General features: G+C 49.8%; 1 protein-coding gene across 1 annotated transcript in view; it reads right to left on the bottom strand.

Annotated features, from left to right (window-relative positions):
• LOC116989093 (disintegrin and metalloproteinase domain-containing protein 12-like) overlaps nucleotides 1-10,165 on the bottom strand; it is a 66,801-nt gene extending 56,636 nt beyond the window's left edge. Inside the window, exons 1-4 of the mRNA XM_033046303.1 lie at nucleotides 10,073-10,165; nucleotides 7,436-7,501; nucleotides 4,578-4,655; nucleotides 3,412-3,581 (exon numbers count right to left, since the gene is read on the bottom strand). Coding sequence (XP_032902194.1) covers nucleotides 3,412-3,581; nucleotides 4,578-4,655; nucleotides 7,436-7,501; nucleotides 10,073-10,165 — 407 coding nt within the window. The remainder of the gene's footprint in view (nucleotides 1-3,411; nucleotides 3,582-4,577; nucleotides 4,656-7,435; nucleotides 7,502-10,072) is intronic.
• Between the last annotated feature and the right edge of the window lie 8,306 nt (nucleotides 10,166-18,471).

Here is an 18,471-nt window from a genome sequence, read left to right as displayed (position 1 = left end):
GGGGCCAGTTCATTTAGTTAGATGTGGCCCTTGTGGCTAAAGGATCAGGGGGTAAGGAGAGAAGGCAGGTACAGGATACTGAGTTGGATGATCAGCCATGATCATATCGAAGGGCCGAATGGCCTACTCCTGCACGTATTTTCTATGTTTCTATGTAATAGACAATAGGTGCAGGAGTACGCCATTCGGCCCTTCGAGCCAGCACCGCCATTCAGTATCCCATTCCTGCCTTCACCCCATACCCCCTGACTCCGCTATCTTTAAGAGCCCTATCTAGCTCTCTCTTGAAAGCATCCAGAGAACCTGCTTCCACCGCCCTCTGAGGCAGAGAATTCCACACTCACCACTCCCTGTGAGAAAAAATGTTTCCTCGTCTCCGTTCTAAATGGCTTACCCCTTATTCTTAAACTGTGGCTCCTGGTTCTGGAATTCCTCAACATCGGGAACATGTTTCCTGCCTCTAGCGTGTCCAAGCCCTTAACAATCTTATATGTTTCAATGAGAACCCTCTCATCCTTCTAAACTCTAGAGTGTACAAGCCCAGCTGCTCCATTCTCTCAGCATATGACAGTCCCGCCATCCCGGGAATTAACCTTGTAAACCTACGCTGCACTCCCTCAATAGCAAGAATGTCCTTCCTCAAATTGGGGAACCAAAACAGCACACAATACTCACTAGGGCTCTGTACAACTGCAGAAGGACCTCTTTGCTCCTATACTAGACTCCTTGTTATAAAGGCCAACATGCCATTCGCTTTCTTCACTGCCTGCTGTACCTGCATGCTTATTTTCATAGACTGATGTACAAGGACCCCCCAGATCCCGTTGTACTTCACCTTTTTCCAACTTGACGCCATGTAGATAGTAATCTGCCTTCCTGTTTTTGATACTAAAGTGGATAACCTAACATTTATCCGCATTAAACTTCATCTGCCATCCATCTGCCCACTCCCCCAACCTGTCCAAGTTACCCTGCATTCTCATAGCATCCTCCTCACAGTTCAAGCTGCCGCCTAGCTTTGTGTCATCTGCAAATTTGCTAATGTTACTTTGAATTCCTTCATCCCAGATTGTTAAGGGCTTGGACACGCTAGAGGCATGAAACATGTTCCCGATGTTGGGGGAGTCCAGAACCTGGGGCCACAGTTTAAGAATGAGTAAGCCATTTAGAACGGAGATGAGGAAACACTTTTTCTCACAGAGAGTGGTGAGTCCATATAACCATATAACAATTACAGCACGGAAACAGGCCATCTCGACCCTTCTAGACCGTGCCGAACACGTATTCTCCCCTAGTCCCATATACCTGCGCTCAGACCATACCCCTCCATTCCTTTCCCGTCCATATAACTATCCAATTTATTTTTAAATGATAAAAACAAACCTGCCTCCACCACCTTCACTGGAAGCTCATTCCACACAGCCACCACTCTCTGAGTAAAGAAGTTCCCCCTCATTCTCAAGTCATGTCCCCTTGTTTGAATCTTCCTTACTCTCAGTGGGAAAAGCAGTGGAAGTCTGCGGGAGTCAGTGGGAGTGTGGAATTCTCTGCCTCAGAGGGCGGTGGAGGCAGGTTCTCTGGAAGCTTTCAAGAGAGAGCTAGATAGGGCTCTTAAAAATAGCGGAGTCAGGGGATATGGGGATAAGGCAGGAACGGGATACTGATTGGGGATGATCAGCCATGATCACATTGAATGGCGGTGCTGGCTCGAAGGGCCGAATGGCCTACTCCTGCACCTATTGTCTATGGTCTATTATCATCCAAATCATTGATGTACATTGTAAATAGCTGCGGTCCCAGCACTGAGCCTTGCGGTACCCCACTAGTCACTGCCTGCCGTTCTGAAATGGACCTGTTAATCCCTACTCTTTGTTTCCTGTCTGCCAACCACTTCTCTATCCATGTCAGCACTCTACCCCCAATACCATGTGCCCTAATTTTGCCCACTAATCTCCTATGTGGGACCGTATCAAATGCTATCTGAAAGTCCAGGTACACTACATCCACTGGCTCTCCCTTGTCCATTTCTTCCCAGTTACATCCTCAAAAAATTCCAGAAGATTAGTCAAGCATGATTTCCCCTTCGTAAATCCATGCTGACTCGGACCGGTCCTGATCTTATAGAGGTGTATAAGATCATGAGAGGAATAGATCAGGTAGACGCACAGCATGGGGAATTGAGAAGCAGAGGACATAGGTTTAAGGTGAAGATGAAATGATTCTGATCTTGTGCTGTGGTGCTCCATGTTCTATGTTCGGTGTCTCTCTAATGACTCAACAACCTCCAGAGATACACGGAGAAAGCATTTGATTGGGTTGCATCACAGCTTGGTTTGGAAACTTCACACTGCCTCAAGGAAGCAGTCAAACTAAACAAGGACCTTTATGATCTGAGTCATTCACTCTTCTACCCTCAGTTATCAAATTAATGAACAGTCTTCTAATTAGCTATGGTGTCGTCCAAATCTCCATTATTTGTGACGATGTTGCTGGGATCGAGGGTCTGGGCTACAGGGAGAGGTTGAGGCAGACTAGGACTATTCTTTGTAGGGCAGGAGGCTGAGGGGTGATCTTATAGAGGTGTATAAAATCAGGAGCAAAATAGATAAGGTGAATGCACAGGCTATTTTACCCAGAGTAGGGGAATCATGGATTGGACAGGTTTAGTGGGATATAGACCAAATGCAGGCAGGTGGGACTAGTGTAGGTGGGGAAAATGTTGGTGAGCATGGAGGAGTAGGACAGAAAGGCCTGTGTCGGGGCTGGGTGTGTCTATGATGGGAGCAGGGTGGGTGTGTGTGTGTGTGTACTGGGTGGGACTATGATGGGAGCAGGGTGGGTGTGTGTGTGTGTGTGTACTGGGTGTGACTATGATGGGAGCAGGGTGGGTGTGAGTTGGGGCTGGGTGTGTCTATGATGGGAGCAGGGTGGGTGTGTGTGTGTGTGTACTGGGTGGGACTATGATGGGAGCAGGGTGGGTGTGTGTGTGTACTGGGTGTGACTATGATGGGAGCAGGGTGGGTGTGTGTGTGTGTGTGTACTGGGTGTGACTACGATGGGAGCAGGGTGGGTGTGAGTTGGGGCTGGGTGTGACTATGATGGGAGCAGGGTGGGTGTGTGTGTGTACTGGGTGTGACTATGATGGGAGCAGGGTGGGTGTGAGTTGGGGCTGGGTGTGACTATGATGGTAGCAGGGTGGGTGTGTGTGTGTGTGTACTGGGTGGGACTATGATGGGAGCAGGGTGGGTGTGTGTGTGTGTGTACTGGGTGTGACTATGATGAGGGCAGGGTGGGTGTGAGTCGGGGCTGGGTGTGACTATGATGGGAGCAGGGTGGGTGTGAGTCGGGGCTGGGTGTGACTATGATGGGAGCAGGGTGGGTGTGAGTCGGGGCTGGGTGTGCAACACTCACAAGATGAGGTGGGCGTTGTCATTGTAGAGTCGTGGGAGTAAGACTTTCTCTCTCCAACGTAGGAAACGTGTCTGCATTATCATAGCCTTGTGATCTATCTTGACCTGGTCATAGGTCCACACCTCGGCCCCAACCAGAGCGATGCGGATGTTGAAGAATGTTCTGTAGTACTGTGGGAGCAATGGGGGGGGGGGAGGGGGTTAGAAACCGGTTGTTGGATTTACCTGAAGCTCCAAAACACATTCATTCAACGGAGCAGTGAGGGGGACAGCAACATGGACACTGTTCTCCGCTCCTCCACTGTGTACGTCCCCCACAACCCTCAATCCCCTCACACACACACACACACTCACACATACACCCATGCCCACGCACACACCCACACCCACACTCACACCCACACTCACACCCACGCTCACACTCACGCCCACGTGCACACCCACACTCACACATACACCCATGCCCACGCACACACCCACACCCGCACTCACACCCACACCCACACTCACACCCACACACACACTCACGCTCAACCCACACACTTCACAGCCCACTTGCACCTCCACACTCACATCCACCACTCACACTCAACACAGCACCCCTCACACCCCACATCCCACCCCACCCACACTCACACCCACACACACACTCACGCCCACGCCCACTTGCACACCCACATTCACATCCACACTCACACATAAAAAGACTAATACATACAAACACTAACATACACTAACATGCACACACTCATGAATATGCACACCCCAGGTACACCATGCACACACACTAGGCGTGCCACACACACCCACACAAATATATGTACACATACCCACAAACCAGGTCCACACAAAGGCATACACACACCGACATGCACATACACACCAGGTTCACATATTAACACATATACACACACCTGGTGCACACGTACACACACACCCGGTACACACACACACACATGTGCACACACACACATACATGCACCAGGTGCGCGCACACACCAGGTCTGAACACGCATGCATACATAAGCACACACATAAACACCAGATACTGACACATGCTTACACACATGTACATGTCCATACACGTGCACACATACCACATTAGTTTGCACACATATATACACACAGCAAGTGCACAAACACACACTCATACTCACACACACTCACTCTCACCAGGTCGGCAGTGTTAACGATATTGAGCAGCCGGTCCACCATTTTCTGTTTATTTTCGCCGAATTTCTGGTACTACAGAGGAAGCAGAGGATGGGGTCCGTGAGCAGAATAATGTCTCTGTGGCCCACCGTTCCCACCGTTCCCACCCCCACCCTCACCCACACCCACACCCTCACCCCCACCCCCACCCTCACCCCCACCCACACCCCACCCACACCCTCACCCCCACCCTCACCCCCACCCTCACCCCCACCTCACCCCCACCCCCACCCTAACCCCCACCCTCACCCTCACCCTCACCCCCACCCCCACCCTCACCCACCCTCACCCTCCCTCACCCACACCCCCACCCTCCCTCACCCACACCCCCTCCCCCACCCACACCCACCCCCACCCCCCCCCCCACCCCCCCCCCCCCCCACCCCCCCCCCCCCCCCCCCACCCCCCCCCACACCACCCCACCCTCACCCCCCCCCCCCCCCCCACCCTCACCCCCCCCCCCCCACCCCCCCCCCCCACCCTCCCCTCACCTCACCCCCCCCCCCACCCCTCACCCTCCCCCCCACCCCCCCACACCCCCCCCCTCACCCCCCCCCTCCCCCCCCCCCCCCCCCCCCCTCCCCCCCACCCTCACCCTCACCCTCACCCCCACCCCCACCCCCCACCCCCACCCCCACCCCCACCTCACCCCCACCTCCACCCCCACCCCCACCTCACCCCCACCTCCACCCCCACCCCCACCCTCAGTCCCACACCACCCCACCCTCACCCCCACCCCCCACCCCACCCTCACCCCCCACCTCACCCCCACCCTCAACCCCATCCCCACCCCCAGCCTCACCCCACCCTCACCCTCAGTCCCACGTCACCCCACCCTCACCCCCACCCTCACCCTCACCCCCAGGAGGGTGGGTGTTTGGCAACTATGAGCTTGTTTAGCTCTATGATGCTAACAGTCACATGGTTTGACGATCCAAAAAGCAAAGTGTGTGGTTGGGGTCGGGGTGCAGCTCTTAGTAAAACCAGGGCACAACCTGGGCAGAACCTGAAGCAGCCATTCACCTGTCTGGGACACTGAAGGATGAAACTGGTTCATCAGCCACTCATGGAAGTGAGTTCCAGTCACTCACCATCCTCTATAAAATGGTTGCCTCATGTATCTCCTTTAAACTTCTCCCCCAATCTCTGATGTTCCAGAGAAAACAATCCAAGTCTAGCCAACCATTCCCTGTAGCTGAACCCCTCTAACCCAGACATCTTGGTGAACCACCTCTGCACCCTCTCCAAAGTCTCCATATCCTTCCAGTAATGAGGTGACCAGAACTGCACGCAACGCTTCAAATGTGGCCGAACCAAAGTCCTATAAAGCTGCATCATGACTTCAATGCATCGAACTATGAGAGCAAGCATAACATAGACAGAGGATAAATAAATGTTACAGTGAGGTGGTCACACCTCAGTCACAGGCAGAAAGTAGATGGGTGACCACCAGGAGTAGGAGTAGGCAGTGAAGGTATCCCCTGTGGCCATTCCCCTGTGCATCAGACTGGGACAGCCATCACACATGGGCAGTTCATTGACAATGACGGCACACTGGTACAGCTGGTAGTTCCGTATAACATGGTGACCAAAACTAAACACAATACTCTAAAGGTGGTCTCACTAACATCTTACATAACTAACATGACCTCCAAACGTCTAACCCAATCTACCTGTGACACCATCTTCAAGGAAGTATCTGCGCTCCTAGATCCTTCTGCTCTACAACATTCTCCGGAGTAGCTCCTGCCCTTGTTCCACGTCCCAAAATGCAGCACCTCACATTTCTCCGCATTAAATTCCATCAACCATTCCTCAGCCCACCTGGCCAATTGATCAAGGTCCTGCTGCAATTTATGACGACTATCTTCACTGTCTACTAAACCACCCTCTTTAGTGTCATCTGCCATCTTGCTAATCTTGCCTTGTACGTTCTCATCCAAAGCACGGATATAGATGACAAACAGTCATGGGCCCAGCACCGAACCCTGAGGCACACCACTAGTCACAGGCCTCCAGTGTGAAAAACAACCTTCCACCATCACCCTCTGCTTCCTTCCCGGAAGCCAATATTCTATCCATTCAGAGATAGATACAAAATGCTAGAGTAACTCAGCGGAAGGGTCTCGACATGAAATGTCACCTATTCCTTCTCTTCAGAGTTGCTGCCTATCTCCAGCCTCTCAGCTTCTGTAGTTCCTTTTTACACATTTCTATCCATTCAGCTGTCTCTCCTTGGATCCCGTGCGCTCTTAAGCCCCTGTCCCACTTAGGAAATCTGAGGAGACTTTGCGCCCCACCCAAGGTTTCCGTGTGGTTCCCGGAGGTTGCAGGTGGTTGCCGGAGGTTGCAGGTAGTGGAAGCAGGTAGGGAGATTGATAAAAACCTCCGGGAACCACACGGAAACCTTGGGTGGGGTGCAAAGTCTCCAGAGGTTTCCGTTCAGGTTTCCTAAGTGGGACAGGGGCATAAGTTTCCAAGCAGCCTACCATGTAGAACCTTGTCAAATGCCTTGTTGAAATCCATATATAAGACGGCAGTTCTGCCCTCATCAACCTTTTTGGTTGCTTCTTCAAAAACTCAATCAGATTCGTGAGACACGACCTCGCACGTACAAAAACCATGCTGACTATCCATGAACTAGTGTGAACGTGTGATTGATGTTCGGCATCGACTCGATGGGCCGAAGGGCCTGTTTCTACGCTGACGCTCGAAACTAAGCTAAAGGAAGTACTTCAGTGAAAGGCTGACAATGACGGTCTCCAAGAAGGGATGACGTTCTCACGATGGAGACATGCGGACAAATCACCTACCTCGGCATTGTCTGCAACCAGCACCATTTCGATGTACCGTGCCTCTGCAAACACATCCCTCTTCACCTGAAAGGAAGGGCAATCCTGGTTAGTTGATGTGATCAGTACTGCAACATCTGGCTGGGTCACAGATAGACAATAGACAATAGGTGCAGGAGTAGCCCATTTGGCCCTTCGAGCCAGCACCGCCATTCAATGTGATCATGGCTGATCATCCCCAATCAGTACCCCGTTCCTGCCTTCTCCCCATATCCCCTGACTCCGCTAATTTTAAGAGCCCTATCTAGCTCTCTCTTGAAAGCATTCTGAGAACCTGCCTCCACCGCCCTCTGAGGCAGAGAATTCCACAGACTCACAGCTCTCTGTGAGAAAAAGTGTTTCCTCGTCTCCGTTCTAAATGGCTTACCCCTTATTTTTAAACTGTGGCCCCTGGTTCTGGACTCCCCCAACATCGGGAACATATTTCCTGCCTCTAGCGTGTCTAAACTCCAGAGTGTACAAGAGTACAAGACATGGAAAGTAATACAGTAAAATGAGAGGTGGAGCAGTTTGTGATGTCTAACGTGGACAGGACCTACACTGTGAATAGGGCCGTCAAAGCTGCTTTCAGCACATTGGCCTCCATCAGAGCCATATTATTATCAGATTATACATGTGCAAAGCTTTTTTCTTGCATGCTAACCAGTCAGCAGAAAGTGACATGATTACAATCAAGTCATCCACGGTGTACAGGTACGTGATGAAGGGAATAACATTTAGTGAAAGATAAACTCCAATTAATGATAATCCAAGGGTCTCCAACGAGGTAGTTGCTAACACAGGACTGCTCTCTAGTTGGTGAGAGGATGGTTCAGTTGCCTGATGATAGTTGGAAAGAAGCTGTCCCTGAATCTGGAGGTATATGTTTTCACACTTCAGTACCATTTGCCTGATGGGAGAGTGGAAAGGTGGGCATGACTGGGGTGAGACTGGTCCTTGATGATGTTGCTGGCCTTACTGAGGCAGCGTGAAGTGTAGATGGAGTCAATGGAAGGGAGGTTGGTTTGTGTGATGGTCTGGGCTGTGTCCACAATTCTCTGCAGTTTCTTGCGGTCTTGAATGGAGCTGTTCCCAAACCAAGCTGTGATGCATCCTGATAAAATGCTTTCTATAGCACGTTTGTAGAAGTTGGTGAGAACTGTTGGGGACATGCCAAACCTCCGATGCCTTCAATGTAAGGAGAGACAATGGTGTGCTTTCTTGGCCATTGCTTCGATATGGTCCAGGACAAGTTGTAGGTGATATTTACTCTTAGGTACTTGAAGCTTTAACCATCTCTACTGTATACTGGGGAAGTGTACTGCTTCACTTCCTGAAGTCCATCACTAACATAACAAGAGGAGTTGAGTATAGGAGCAAAGAGGTCCTTCTGCAGTTGTACAGGGTCCTAGTGTGACCACACCTGGAGTATTGTGTTCAGTTTTGGTCTCCAGATTTGAGGAAGGACATTCTTGCTATTGAGGGAGTACAGCGTAGGTTCACAAGGCTAATTCCCGGGATGGCGGGACTGTCGTATGCTGAGAGAATGGAGCGGCTGGGCTTGTATACTCTGGAGTTTAGAAGGATGATAGGATATCTCATTGAAACATATGATTATTAAGGGTTTGGACATGCTAGAGGCAGGAAACATGTTCCCGATGTTGGGGGTGTCCAGAACCAGGGGCCACAGTTTAAGAATAAAACGGAGATGAGGAAACACTTTTTGGCACACAGTTGTGAGTCTGTGGAATTCTCTGCCTCAGAGGGCGGTGGAGGCAGGTTCTCTGGATGCTTTCAAGAGAGAGCTAGATAGGGCTCTTAAAGATAGAGGAGTCAGGGGATATGGGGAGAAGGCAGGAACGGGGTACTGATTGTGGATGCTTAGCCATGACCTCATTGAAGGGCCGAATGGCCTCCTCCTGCACCTATTGTCTATTGTCTATCTCCTTTGTCTTTCTGACATTGAGAGAAAGGTTGTTGTGTTGACACCAGGACACAAGGTTCTCGATCTCCTTCCTGTACTCTGTCTCATCATTATTTGATATCCGGCCCACAATGGTGGTGTCGTGTGTGAATTTGTAAATTGAATTAGATGTGTACATGGCTACACAGTCGTGGGTAGTAGAGAAGGGGGCTGAGAACGCAGCCTTGTGGAGGACCAGTGTTGAGGATCATTGTAGAGGATGATTTGTCCCCTATCCTTACTGATTGGGGTCTGTTGGTCTGGAAGTCGAGGATCCAGTTATAGAGATGAGTGCTGACACCAAGTCCAGCTAGTTTGCTGATGACCATGGATGGTATAATGGTGTTAAAGGCAGAGCTGTCGTCTATGAATGGAAGTCTCTGTTATCCGGGTGTTCCAGGGATGAGTGCAGGGCCAGGGAGATGGCATCAGTCGTGGACCTGGTGTGGAGGTAAAACTGCAATGGGTCAAGGCCGTTGGGGAGAATGGATTGAATGTCTTCCACAACTAGCCTCTGGAAGCAGTTCATGATGGTGGATGTCAAGGCCACTGGACAGTAGTCATTCAGGCATGAGGTCTTCCTTTCTTCGGCACTAGGATGATAGTGGTCTTCTTGAAGCAAATGGGCACCTCAAAGCAGAGTAGTCCATGAATACTCGCGCTAGCTGGTCCACGCAGTTTCTGATGACGTGGCAAAGGACCCTGTCCAGCCAGTTTGTTTCCATGGGTTTACCGTTAGGAAGGCCCATCTAACTTCTGCAAGTGTGACCCTGGGAAGTGGCAGACGAATCTGATGGGATGGATGTCATCTCCCTGTTGGCCTTCTGCTCAAAGTGACCACAGAAAGGAGGTGTAATGGTAGCTGCAGTGGGCCGCTGGATGGCGTGATGTGTTGGTGCAGTGGGTCCAATGCATACTCAGCAGGAGTCGAGGGACTGCCTGGATCAGACACCACTAGAGGCCCCTCAGGCAAGCACATGCATCGGACATGGTCTACAGCAGCAAGGAGTGGGGGCGGAGAACATGGACAACATCTGCAGCCCAGGCCGAACCCTGCAACACCGACACATCCAGAGCCACCGCCAGAACAACAGAGATAAGACAATATTTTTAAAGATTATTAAACTTGGAAGGTACAAGATTGTGCTGGGAACATGGCGACTCCTTGTGGACTGCCTGAGGGAATCTGTGTGTGCACTAGAATCGTTGCATTCTTGTACTGATGTGTGGTTGCTTCTGGTGGCAATGTGGAGCATGGCTGAGGTGGTGCAGGAGGGAGGCTCAATGTCTGAGAGCAAACTGGGCAACAATGTCTGGGACATTCACAATATGAACGAAAACATAGAAACATAGAAATTAGGTGCAGGAGTAGGCCATTCGGCCCTTCGAGCCTGCACCGCCATTCAATATGATCATGGCTGATCATCCAACTCAGTATCCTGTACCTGCCTTCTCTCCATACCCCCTGATCCCTTTAGCCACAAGGGCCACATCTAACTCCCTCTTAAATACAGCCAATGAACTGGCCTCAACTACCTTCTGTGGCAGAGAATTCCAGAGATTCACCACTCTCTGTGTGAAAAATGTTTTTCTCATCTCGGTCCTAAAGGATTTCCCCTTTATCCTTAAACTGTGACCCCTTGTCCTGGACTTCCCCAACATCGGGAACAATCTTCCTGCATCAAGCCTGTTCAACCCCTTAAGAATTTTGTAAGTTTCTATAAGAACCCCCCTCAATCTTCTAAATTCTAGCGTGTACAAGCCGAGTCTATCCAGTCTTTCTTCATATAAAACTCCTGACATCCCAGGAATCAGTCTGGTGAACCTTCTCTGTACAGAAGGCTCGGGACCTAATGAGATGATGAGGAGATAGAGGCGATGATAAAGTCAGTTGGAAAGCAAGGACATGCAGCGACAGGTTCGTGGACATGATGACGGATGAGCTGAAATGTGTTTATTTCAGTGCAAGGAGTATCGTGGGGATAGTGGATGTACTTAGAGCCAGGATCAGTGCCTGGAACTATGATATTGTGGCCATTATGGAGATAAGAGGCAATAGTGTTTTATTGTCATATGTTTCAGACAGAACAATGCAATCTACAGCACAGCACAATATGTAAACACAGTACTCTGTAACCAGTATAATAAACCAGAAAAAAAGTTCAGTGTATGTGTGTATATATATATATGAGTGTGGGGGGTGGAGGGGGTGTGTTGGGGAGGGTGAGTGTTGGGTAGGGGGGGTTGGGGGAGGGGGCTGGTGTGGGGGAGGGGGTTAGGGGAAGGGGGTAGGGGAGGGGGGGGGGTGGAGAGGGGGGGGGGGGTGGAAAGGGGGGTACGTGGGAGGGGGGTGTGGGGGGCGGGGGCTGTGACCAGCGCTCCCAAGTCTTTTTGCACCTCCAATTTCTGCATTCTCTCCCCATTTAGTAAACAGTCTACGACTTTATTCCTACTACCAAAATGCATGATTACACACTTTGCTACACTATATTCCATCTGCCACTTCTCTGCCCACTCTCCCAACCTGATCAAGTCCTTCTGCAGAGTCACTGCTTTCTCTATACTACCTGCCCCTCCACCTATTTTTGTATCATCTGCAAACTTGGCCACAAAGCCTTCAATCCCCTCGTCCAAATCATTAATATACAACGTGAGGAGTAGCGGCCCCAGCACCGACCCCTGTGGAACTCCACTAGTCACTGGCAGCCAACCAGAAAAAGCCCCCTTTATTGCCACTCTGCCTTCTGCCATCCAGCCAACCTGCTATCCATGCTAGTATCTGCCCTTTGATACCGTGGGCTCTCATCTTCCTTAGCAGCCTCACATGTGGCACCTTATCAAAGGCTTTCTGAAAATCTAAGTAAACAACATCTACTGACTCTCCTTTGACTGTCCTGCTATTTAGTTTTTCAATGAATCCCAGCAGATTTGTCAGGCAAGACGTCCCCTTCACAAAGCCATGCTGACTTTGGCCGACTTTATCACTTTTTGATGTCTTCTTCAATCAGGAGGTGGCGAGTTGCCCAACCAGTGTGCAACCAATCAATATGTTTGTTACTGTACATCTGTAGAAATTATCAGAGGGACATGACTAACAGCTCAACCTTCCAAGGTTTCTGTGTTTCAGATGGGAAAGAGATGGAGGAATCACACAACTAATCAGGAAGATTAGTAGCCAGCCATAGGAGGGGGCTTGAAGGGCGAGGCTGTAGCCAATGTTGTCCCTTTGTTGAAGAAGTCAAGTTGAGATCATTCAAGCATTGATAGGCTGACGAGCCTCATGTCAGTGGCAGGGCTGCTATTGGAGAGGAGACTTTGAGATAGCATTTGGAAGATAATGGGTTAAATAAGGATAATCAGCGTGGCTTTGTACACGGCAGCTCGTGTCTTATTGAGGTTTTTTGATGCGGTGACGGAGATGATGGATGAGGAAGGGTGGTGGATGTTGTCTACATGGTGACTTGGATGTTTGCATCCTGACCTAGTGTTGTAGACCTGTGAAGCTGCAACAAGCAAGAATTCATTGTTCTCTTTCATGTCTGGTGCACGGGACAAATGAAGACTGGACCATGTTTGGCCATCACTTCTTGCATCATATCAGTACCTTGATGTTGCTTTAATATTGACACACGTACTGAAATACAGTGTAAAACATTGTGTGCTGTCCAGTCACATTGTGTACCCGACAATAGAACGATACCGTACGTACAGGAACAATGCCGAGAATATCAAGTCCAGCACATAATCCATGTCCCTGCCCTGCATATCCATGTGCCGATCCAAAAGACTATTAAAAGCCACTAACATATCCACTTCAGCACGTTCCAGGCACTCACCAACCTCTGTGTTAAGACACCTTGCCCCGCACATCTCCTTTCACATTGCCCCTTACTTATTTGGTTTCTCAATCGTAGGAAAGAGGTTCTGACTGTCAATCCTCTCATAGTTTTATATACTAACGGAGCTCCCTGCAGCCCTGACGTTCCAGAGAAAAGAATCCAAGTCTATCCAAACTCTCCAATGCAGGCATCATTCAGGCAAACCTCCTGTGCACCCTCTGCAAAGCCTCTGCCCCCGTTTGTGAATGCCCACCCACGGCTGGGTGAAGGGGTCCACTCACCCGGTGCAGTTGCTGCAGTTGCTTGGCCAGGTTGGATGCAGGGGATGTGTTTCTCATTCCACACTGACCCGGCACCCACTTCACATCTTCAGGCCTGTACATCAAATGTTGCCCGTTCACAGATCCCCTCAGATGCTCGATGACGTAGGTCCGGTTACTGAGGACAATCAGGGCGCTGGGAGAGGGAGAGAAGATGCTCACTGTTGACCCAAACTCTGATAAATGTTACGCCCAGCAGTTGGACAGTGAGCATCCCTGGCTCCGCGCTCACAGCCCAGTACGTTACCCAGCGAGCCACCCCCTCTCCACACCCCCGCACCGCCCGCCGGCCATGTGTACCTGAGTCCTGAGCAGGTGCTGGCTGACACGGCAGAGCCCCGCAGGCTTCTGACCGACCCCTCGTAGTAACACAAACCCTGTGAGGAGAGAGTTCAGTGTCAGCGTTACCTTCACCACTCACAGTGGCCCAGAGAGTGCGGCCATTACACGTCCCCCACTGCCAGTTCTCTCCCAACATCATCATCAACATCATCATCAACATCATCATCATCATCAACATCAGCATCATCATCAACATCATCATCAACATCAGCATCATCATCAACATCATCATCAACATCATCATCATCATCAACATCAGCATCATCAACATCAGCATCAACATCAGCATCATCAACATCAACATCAGCATCAACATCAGCATCAACATCATCATCATCATCAACATCAGCATCATCATCATCATCAACATCAACATCATCATCATCAACATCAGCATCATCATCATCATCAACATCAGCATCATCAACATCAGCATCATCATCAACATCAGCATCAACATCATCATCATCATCATCATCATCAACATCATCATCAACATCATCATCAACATCAGCATCATCATCAACATCAACATCAACATCAGCATCAGCACCAGCATCAACATCAGCATCAACACCAACATCAACATCAGCATCAACATCAACACATGTTTGAGGAGGTGACGAGTGTAGGACAATGGATGTTTATTCCTCTATTCCCCCTCCTCCCCCACTCTCCCTCCCTCTCCTTTTCCCAGTTTGTGAAATACATAAGTGACTTGGTTGTAAATATAGGCAGGCTGATTAGTAAGTTTACAGATCAGACTAAAATTCAGACACAACCTGCCCACCTTTGCCTTCCGTATGTTGACCAACTCTCAGCCTGTGTGGGTACTTTACCCCTGGGTAAGTCTACACTACCACAATTGGCCTCATCGGCTCTCATCCCCAGGGAACTCTGGTAGATTAGACACATGTAGCATACCTTTCATAAATCCATGCGATCTCTGCCCAACCCAGCCATTCATGTCAAAGTGATTTGTTATTGCATCTTTCACTGTTGATTCCAGTATAATCCCTACCACTGACATCCGACAATCCAGAGTCCCTTGTTACCTCTGTCCCTCCTTCCAATCCAGTCAGCTCACACTTGCTGCCCTCCAATTCACTCCACATCACTTTTGACTCCCTTACTAATCAAGAACCTAGAAATTTTGAATTCCACAGACTCACCACCCTCTGGCTAAGGAAATTCCCCCCACATCTCCTTTCTAAAGGTATGTCCTTTTATTCTGAGGCTGTAACCTCTGGTCCTTGACTCTCCCACTAGTGGAAACATCCTCTCCACATCCACTCCATCCAGGTCTTTCGTTATGTGGTAAGTTCCAATGAGAACCCCACTCATCCTTCTAAACTTCAGCCCAGAGCTGTCAAAAGGTCATCATACGTTAACCCAATCATTTGTAGTTTAGAGATACAGCACGGAAACAGGCCCTTTGGCCCACTGGGTCCGCTCTGACCAGCGAACCCCGCACATTAACACTATCCTACACACACACGGGACAATTTTTACATTTATCGAGACAATTAACTTACAAACCTGTATGCCTTTGGAGTGTGGGAGGAAACCGAAGATCTCGGAGGAAACCCACGCCGGACACGGGGAGAACGCACAAACTTGGTACACACAGCACCTGTAGTCGGGATCGAACCCGGGTCTCCGGCCCTGCATTCGCTGTGAGGCAGCAACTCTACCGCTGCACCACCGTGACCGCCCTATCATCTCCAGAATCATTCTCTTAAACCTCCGCTGGACCCACTCCCACGCCAACGCATTGTTCCTTAGATATGTGGCCCAATATTGTTCCCTTGAGACCTAGCAACTTCTCGCAAGTCTTCTCTGAACCCTTTCCAGCTTGACAATATCTTTCCTATGACATGGTGCCCAAAACTGAACACAATACTCTAAATGCGGTCTCACCGACGTATTATACAACTGTAACATGACCTCCCAACGTCTGCACTCAATACTCTGACTGATGAAGCCCAAAGTGCCAAAAGCCTTTTTGACCACCTTATCTACCTGTGACTCGACCTTCGGGGTACCATGCACCTGTACTCCTAGATCCCTCTGCTCCACAACACTACCCTACCATTTATTGTGTAGGTCCTGCCCATGTTAGACGTCGCAAAATGCAACACCTCAGACTTCTCTGTATTAAATTCCATCAACCATTCCCCCACCCACCTGGCCAATCGATCCAGATCCTGCTGCAATTTTAGATAACCATCTTCACTATCTGCAATACCACCCACTTTTATGTCATCAGTTAACTTGCTAACCTTGCATTGTACATTTTCTCATACAAATCATTGATGTAGATGACAAACAGTAATGGGCCCAGCACTGAACCCTGAGGCACACCACTAGTCACAGGCCTCCAGTCTGAGAAGCAACCTTCCACCATCACCCTCTGCTTCCTTCCATGGAGCCAATTTGCTATCCATTCAGCCATGTCCCCTTGGATCCCATGAGATCTAACCTTCCAGAGCAGCCTACCATGCGGCACCTTGTCGAATGCCTTACTGAAGTCCATGTACACAACATCTACAGCTCTGCCCTCATCAATCTTATGGTCACGTCTTCAAAAAACTCAATCAGATTTGTGAGACACGACCTCCCACGTACAAAGCCATGCTGACTGTCCCTAATCAGATCTTGCCCATAGTCATAGTCATAGGGTCACAGAGTGATACAGTGTGGAAACAAGCCCTTTGGCCCAACATGCCCACACCGGGCAACAATGTTCCATCTACACCAGTCACAGAGTGATACAGTGTGGAAACAGGCCCTTCAACCCAACTTGCCCACACTGGCCAACATGTCCCATCTACACTACTCTTAGAGTGATACAGTGTGGAAACAGGCCCTTCAACCCAACTTGCCCACACTGGCCAACATGTCCCATCTACACTACTCTTACAGTGATACAGTGTGGAAATAGGCCCTTCGGCCCAACCTGCCCACACCGGCCAACAATGCCCCAGCTACACTAGTTCCACCTGCCTGCATTTGGTCCATATCCCTCCAAACCTGTCCTATCCATGTACCAGTCTAACTGTTTCTTAAATGCATGTATGTCTTATCCCTCTATACTTATCCACCTATACTTTGTTCCTGCCACTAATTTTCTGCAGTTAACATATGAACATGGCACAGCACAGGAACAGGCCCTTCAGCCCACAACATGATACCATATTAACCTAATCCGCTGCCTGCTCGTGATCCATATCCCTCCATTCTCTGCATTTCCACGAGCCTATCTTAAGCCTCATTCATGCCACTATTGTATGAGGCATAGATAAGGTAGACAGCCTGAATCCTTTTATCAAATACTTGGCTCTAATGTGGGAGGAGCAAGGTGCCAAGTGAAAAAGAAACAGGAAATCGGATGAGGGGAGAAGAGGAGGAGTGAAAGGTAAAGCAAGAGGGAAGGATATGATGGAGGGAAACATAGGGCTCAGGGATGGGAGATGACCATACAGAAGAGAGGAAAGAAGCATGTTGACTGGAGTGTTGGGAGATGGTGGGAGAAGTGTATATGGAGTCAGGGAAGCGAGGACCAGGGTAGGTATCTTGGCATTGCAAAATTCAATTGCATCTTGGTGGAACCAGTCTGTTGCTGAAGGTGCTCCTCAGGTTGACCAATGTGTCATGGAGAGGGTGAGCTGTATTGTCCAGGATGCTCCACAGTTTGAGGAGCATCCTCCCCTCCAAGACCAACCTCTGATGAATCCAACTCCGCCCCCAGGATGGAGCCAGCCTTCCTGATGAGTTTGTTGATCCTATTGGCGTCCGCAGCCTTCGCCCTGTTGCCCCAGCACACGGCAGCAAAGAAGATAGCACTGGATACAACCGATTGGTAGAACATCTGCAGCATCTCACTGCAGATGTTGAAGGAGCGGAGCCTTCTCAATATGTACAGCCAACTCTGTCCCTTCTTGTACAGGGCCCCAGCATTCCTGGACTAGTCCAGTTTACTGTCCAGGTACACTCCAAGTTATTTGTACTCCCTGGTAAACTGCACATGCACACCATTGATGGAGACAGGGGACAGGGTGTTCTCCTCCTAACGTCCCTCCATCCCGGGAATTAACCTTGTGAACCTACACTGAATGGCAGGTTGGACTCGAGGGGCTGAATGACCCTGCCTGTTCCCAGCTGTTCTTCACTTTGACTAAACGTCCAGGTGCTAAAACAAATGCAGACCTGCATCTTCTATCCCTGCATGAAGCGAGCAGGTAAACAATGATGGTGTTTGCTGGGCCGACCTGCATCGCTTATTGTTGAAGAGTAACCTGAAGACATTGTCATTCATTGTGAAAGTGGGTGAGGTTTGGAAATGAACGTGACTTGGTACAGCACAGAAAGAGGCCCTTCAGCCCACTGTGTCCATGCTCACCCGGTTGGCATACTGGACTAGTCCCAGTTGTCTGCTTTGGGCCCATTGCCCTGTAAACTCTATCCATGTCTCTGTCCAAATGTTCCTTGTGCGGCCCTGGATGGCAACATCCTTGTGGCTGGGAGTAAATAACTGAAGAGAGGAGAGGACGG

Source organism: Amblyraja radiata, chromosome 1 (assembly GCF_010909765.2).
Source record: "Amblyraja radiata isolate CabotCenter1 chromosome 1, sAmbRad1.1.pri, whole genome shotgun sequence".
Classification (NCBI taxonomy): Eukaryota; Metazoa; Chordata; class Chondrichthyes; order Rajiformes; family Rajidae; genus Amblyraja; species Amblyraja radiata.
This window is presented reverse-complemented; position numbering and strand designations above follow the sequence as displayed.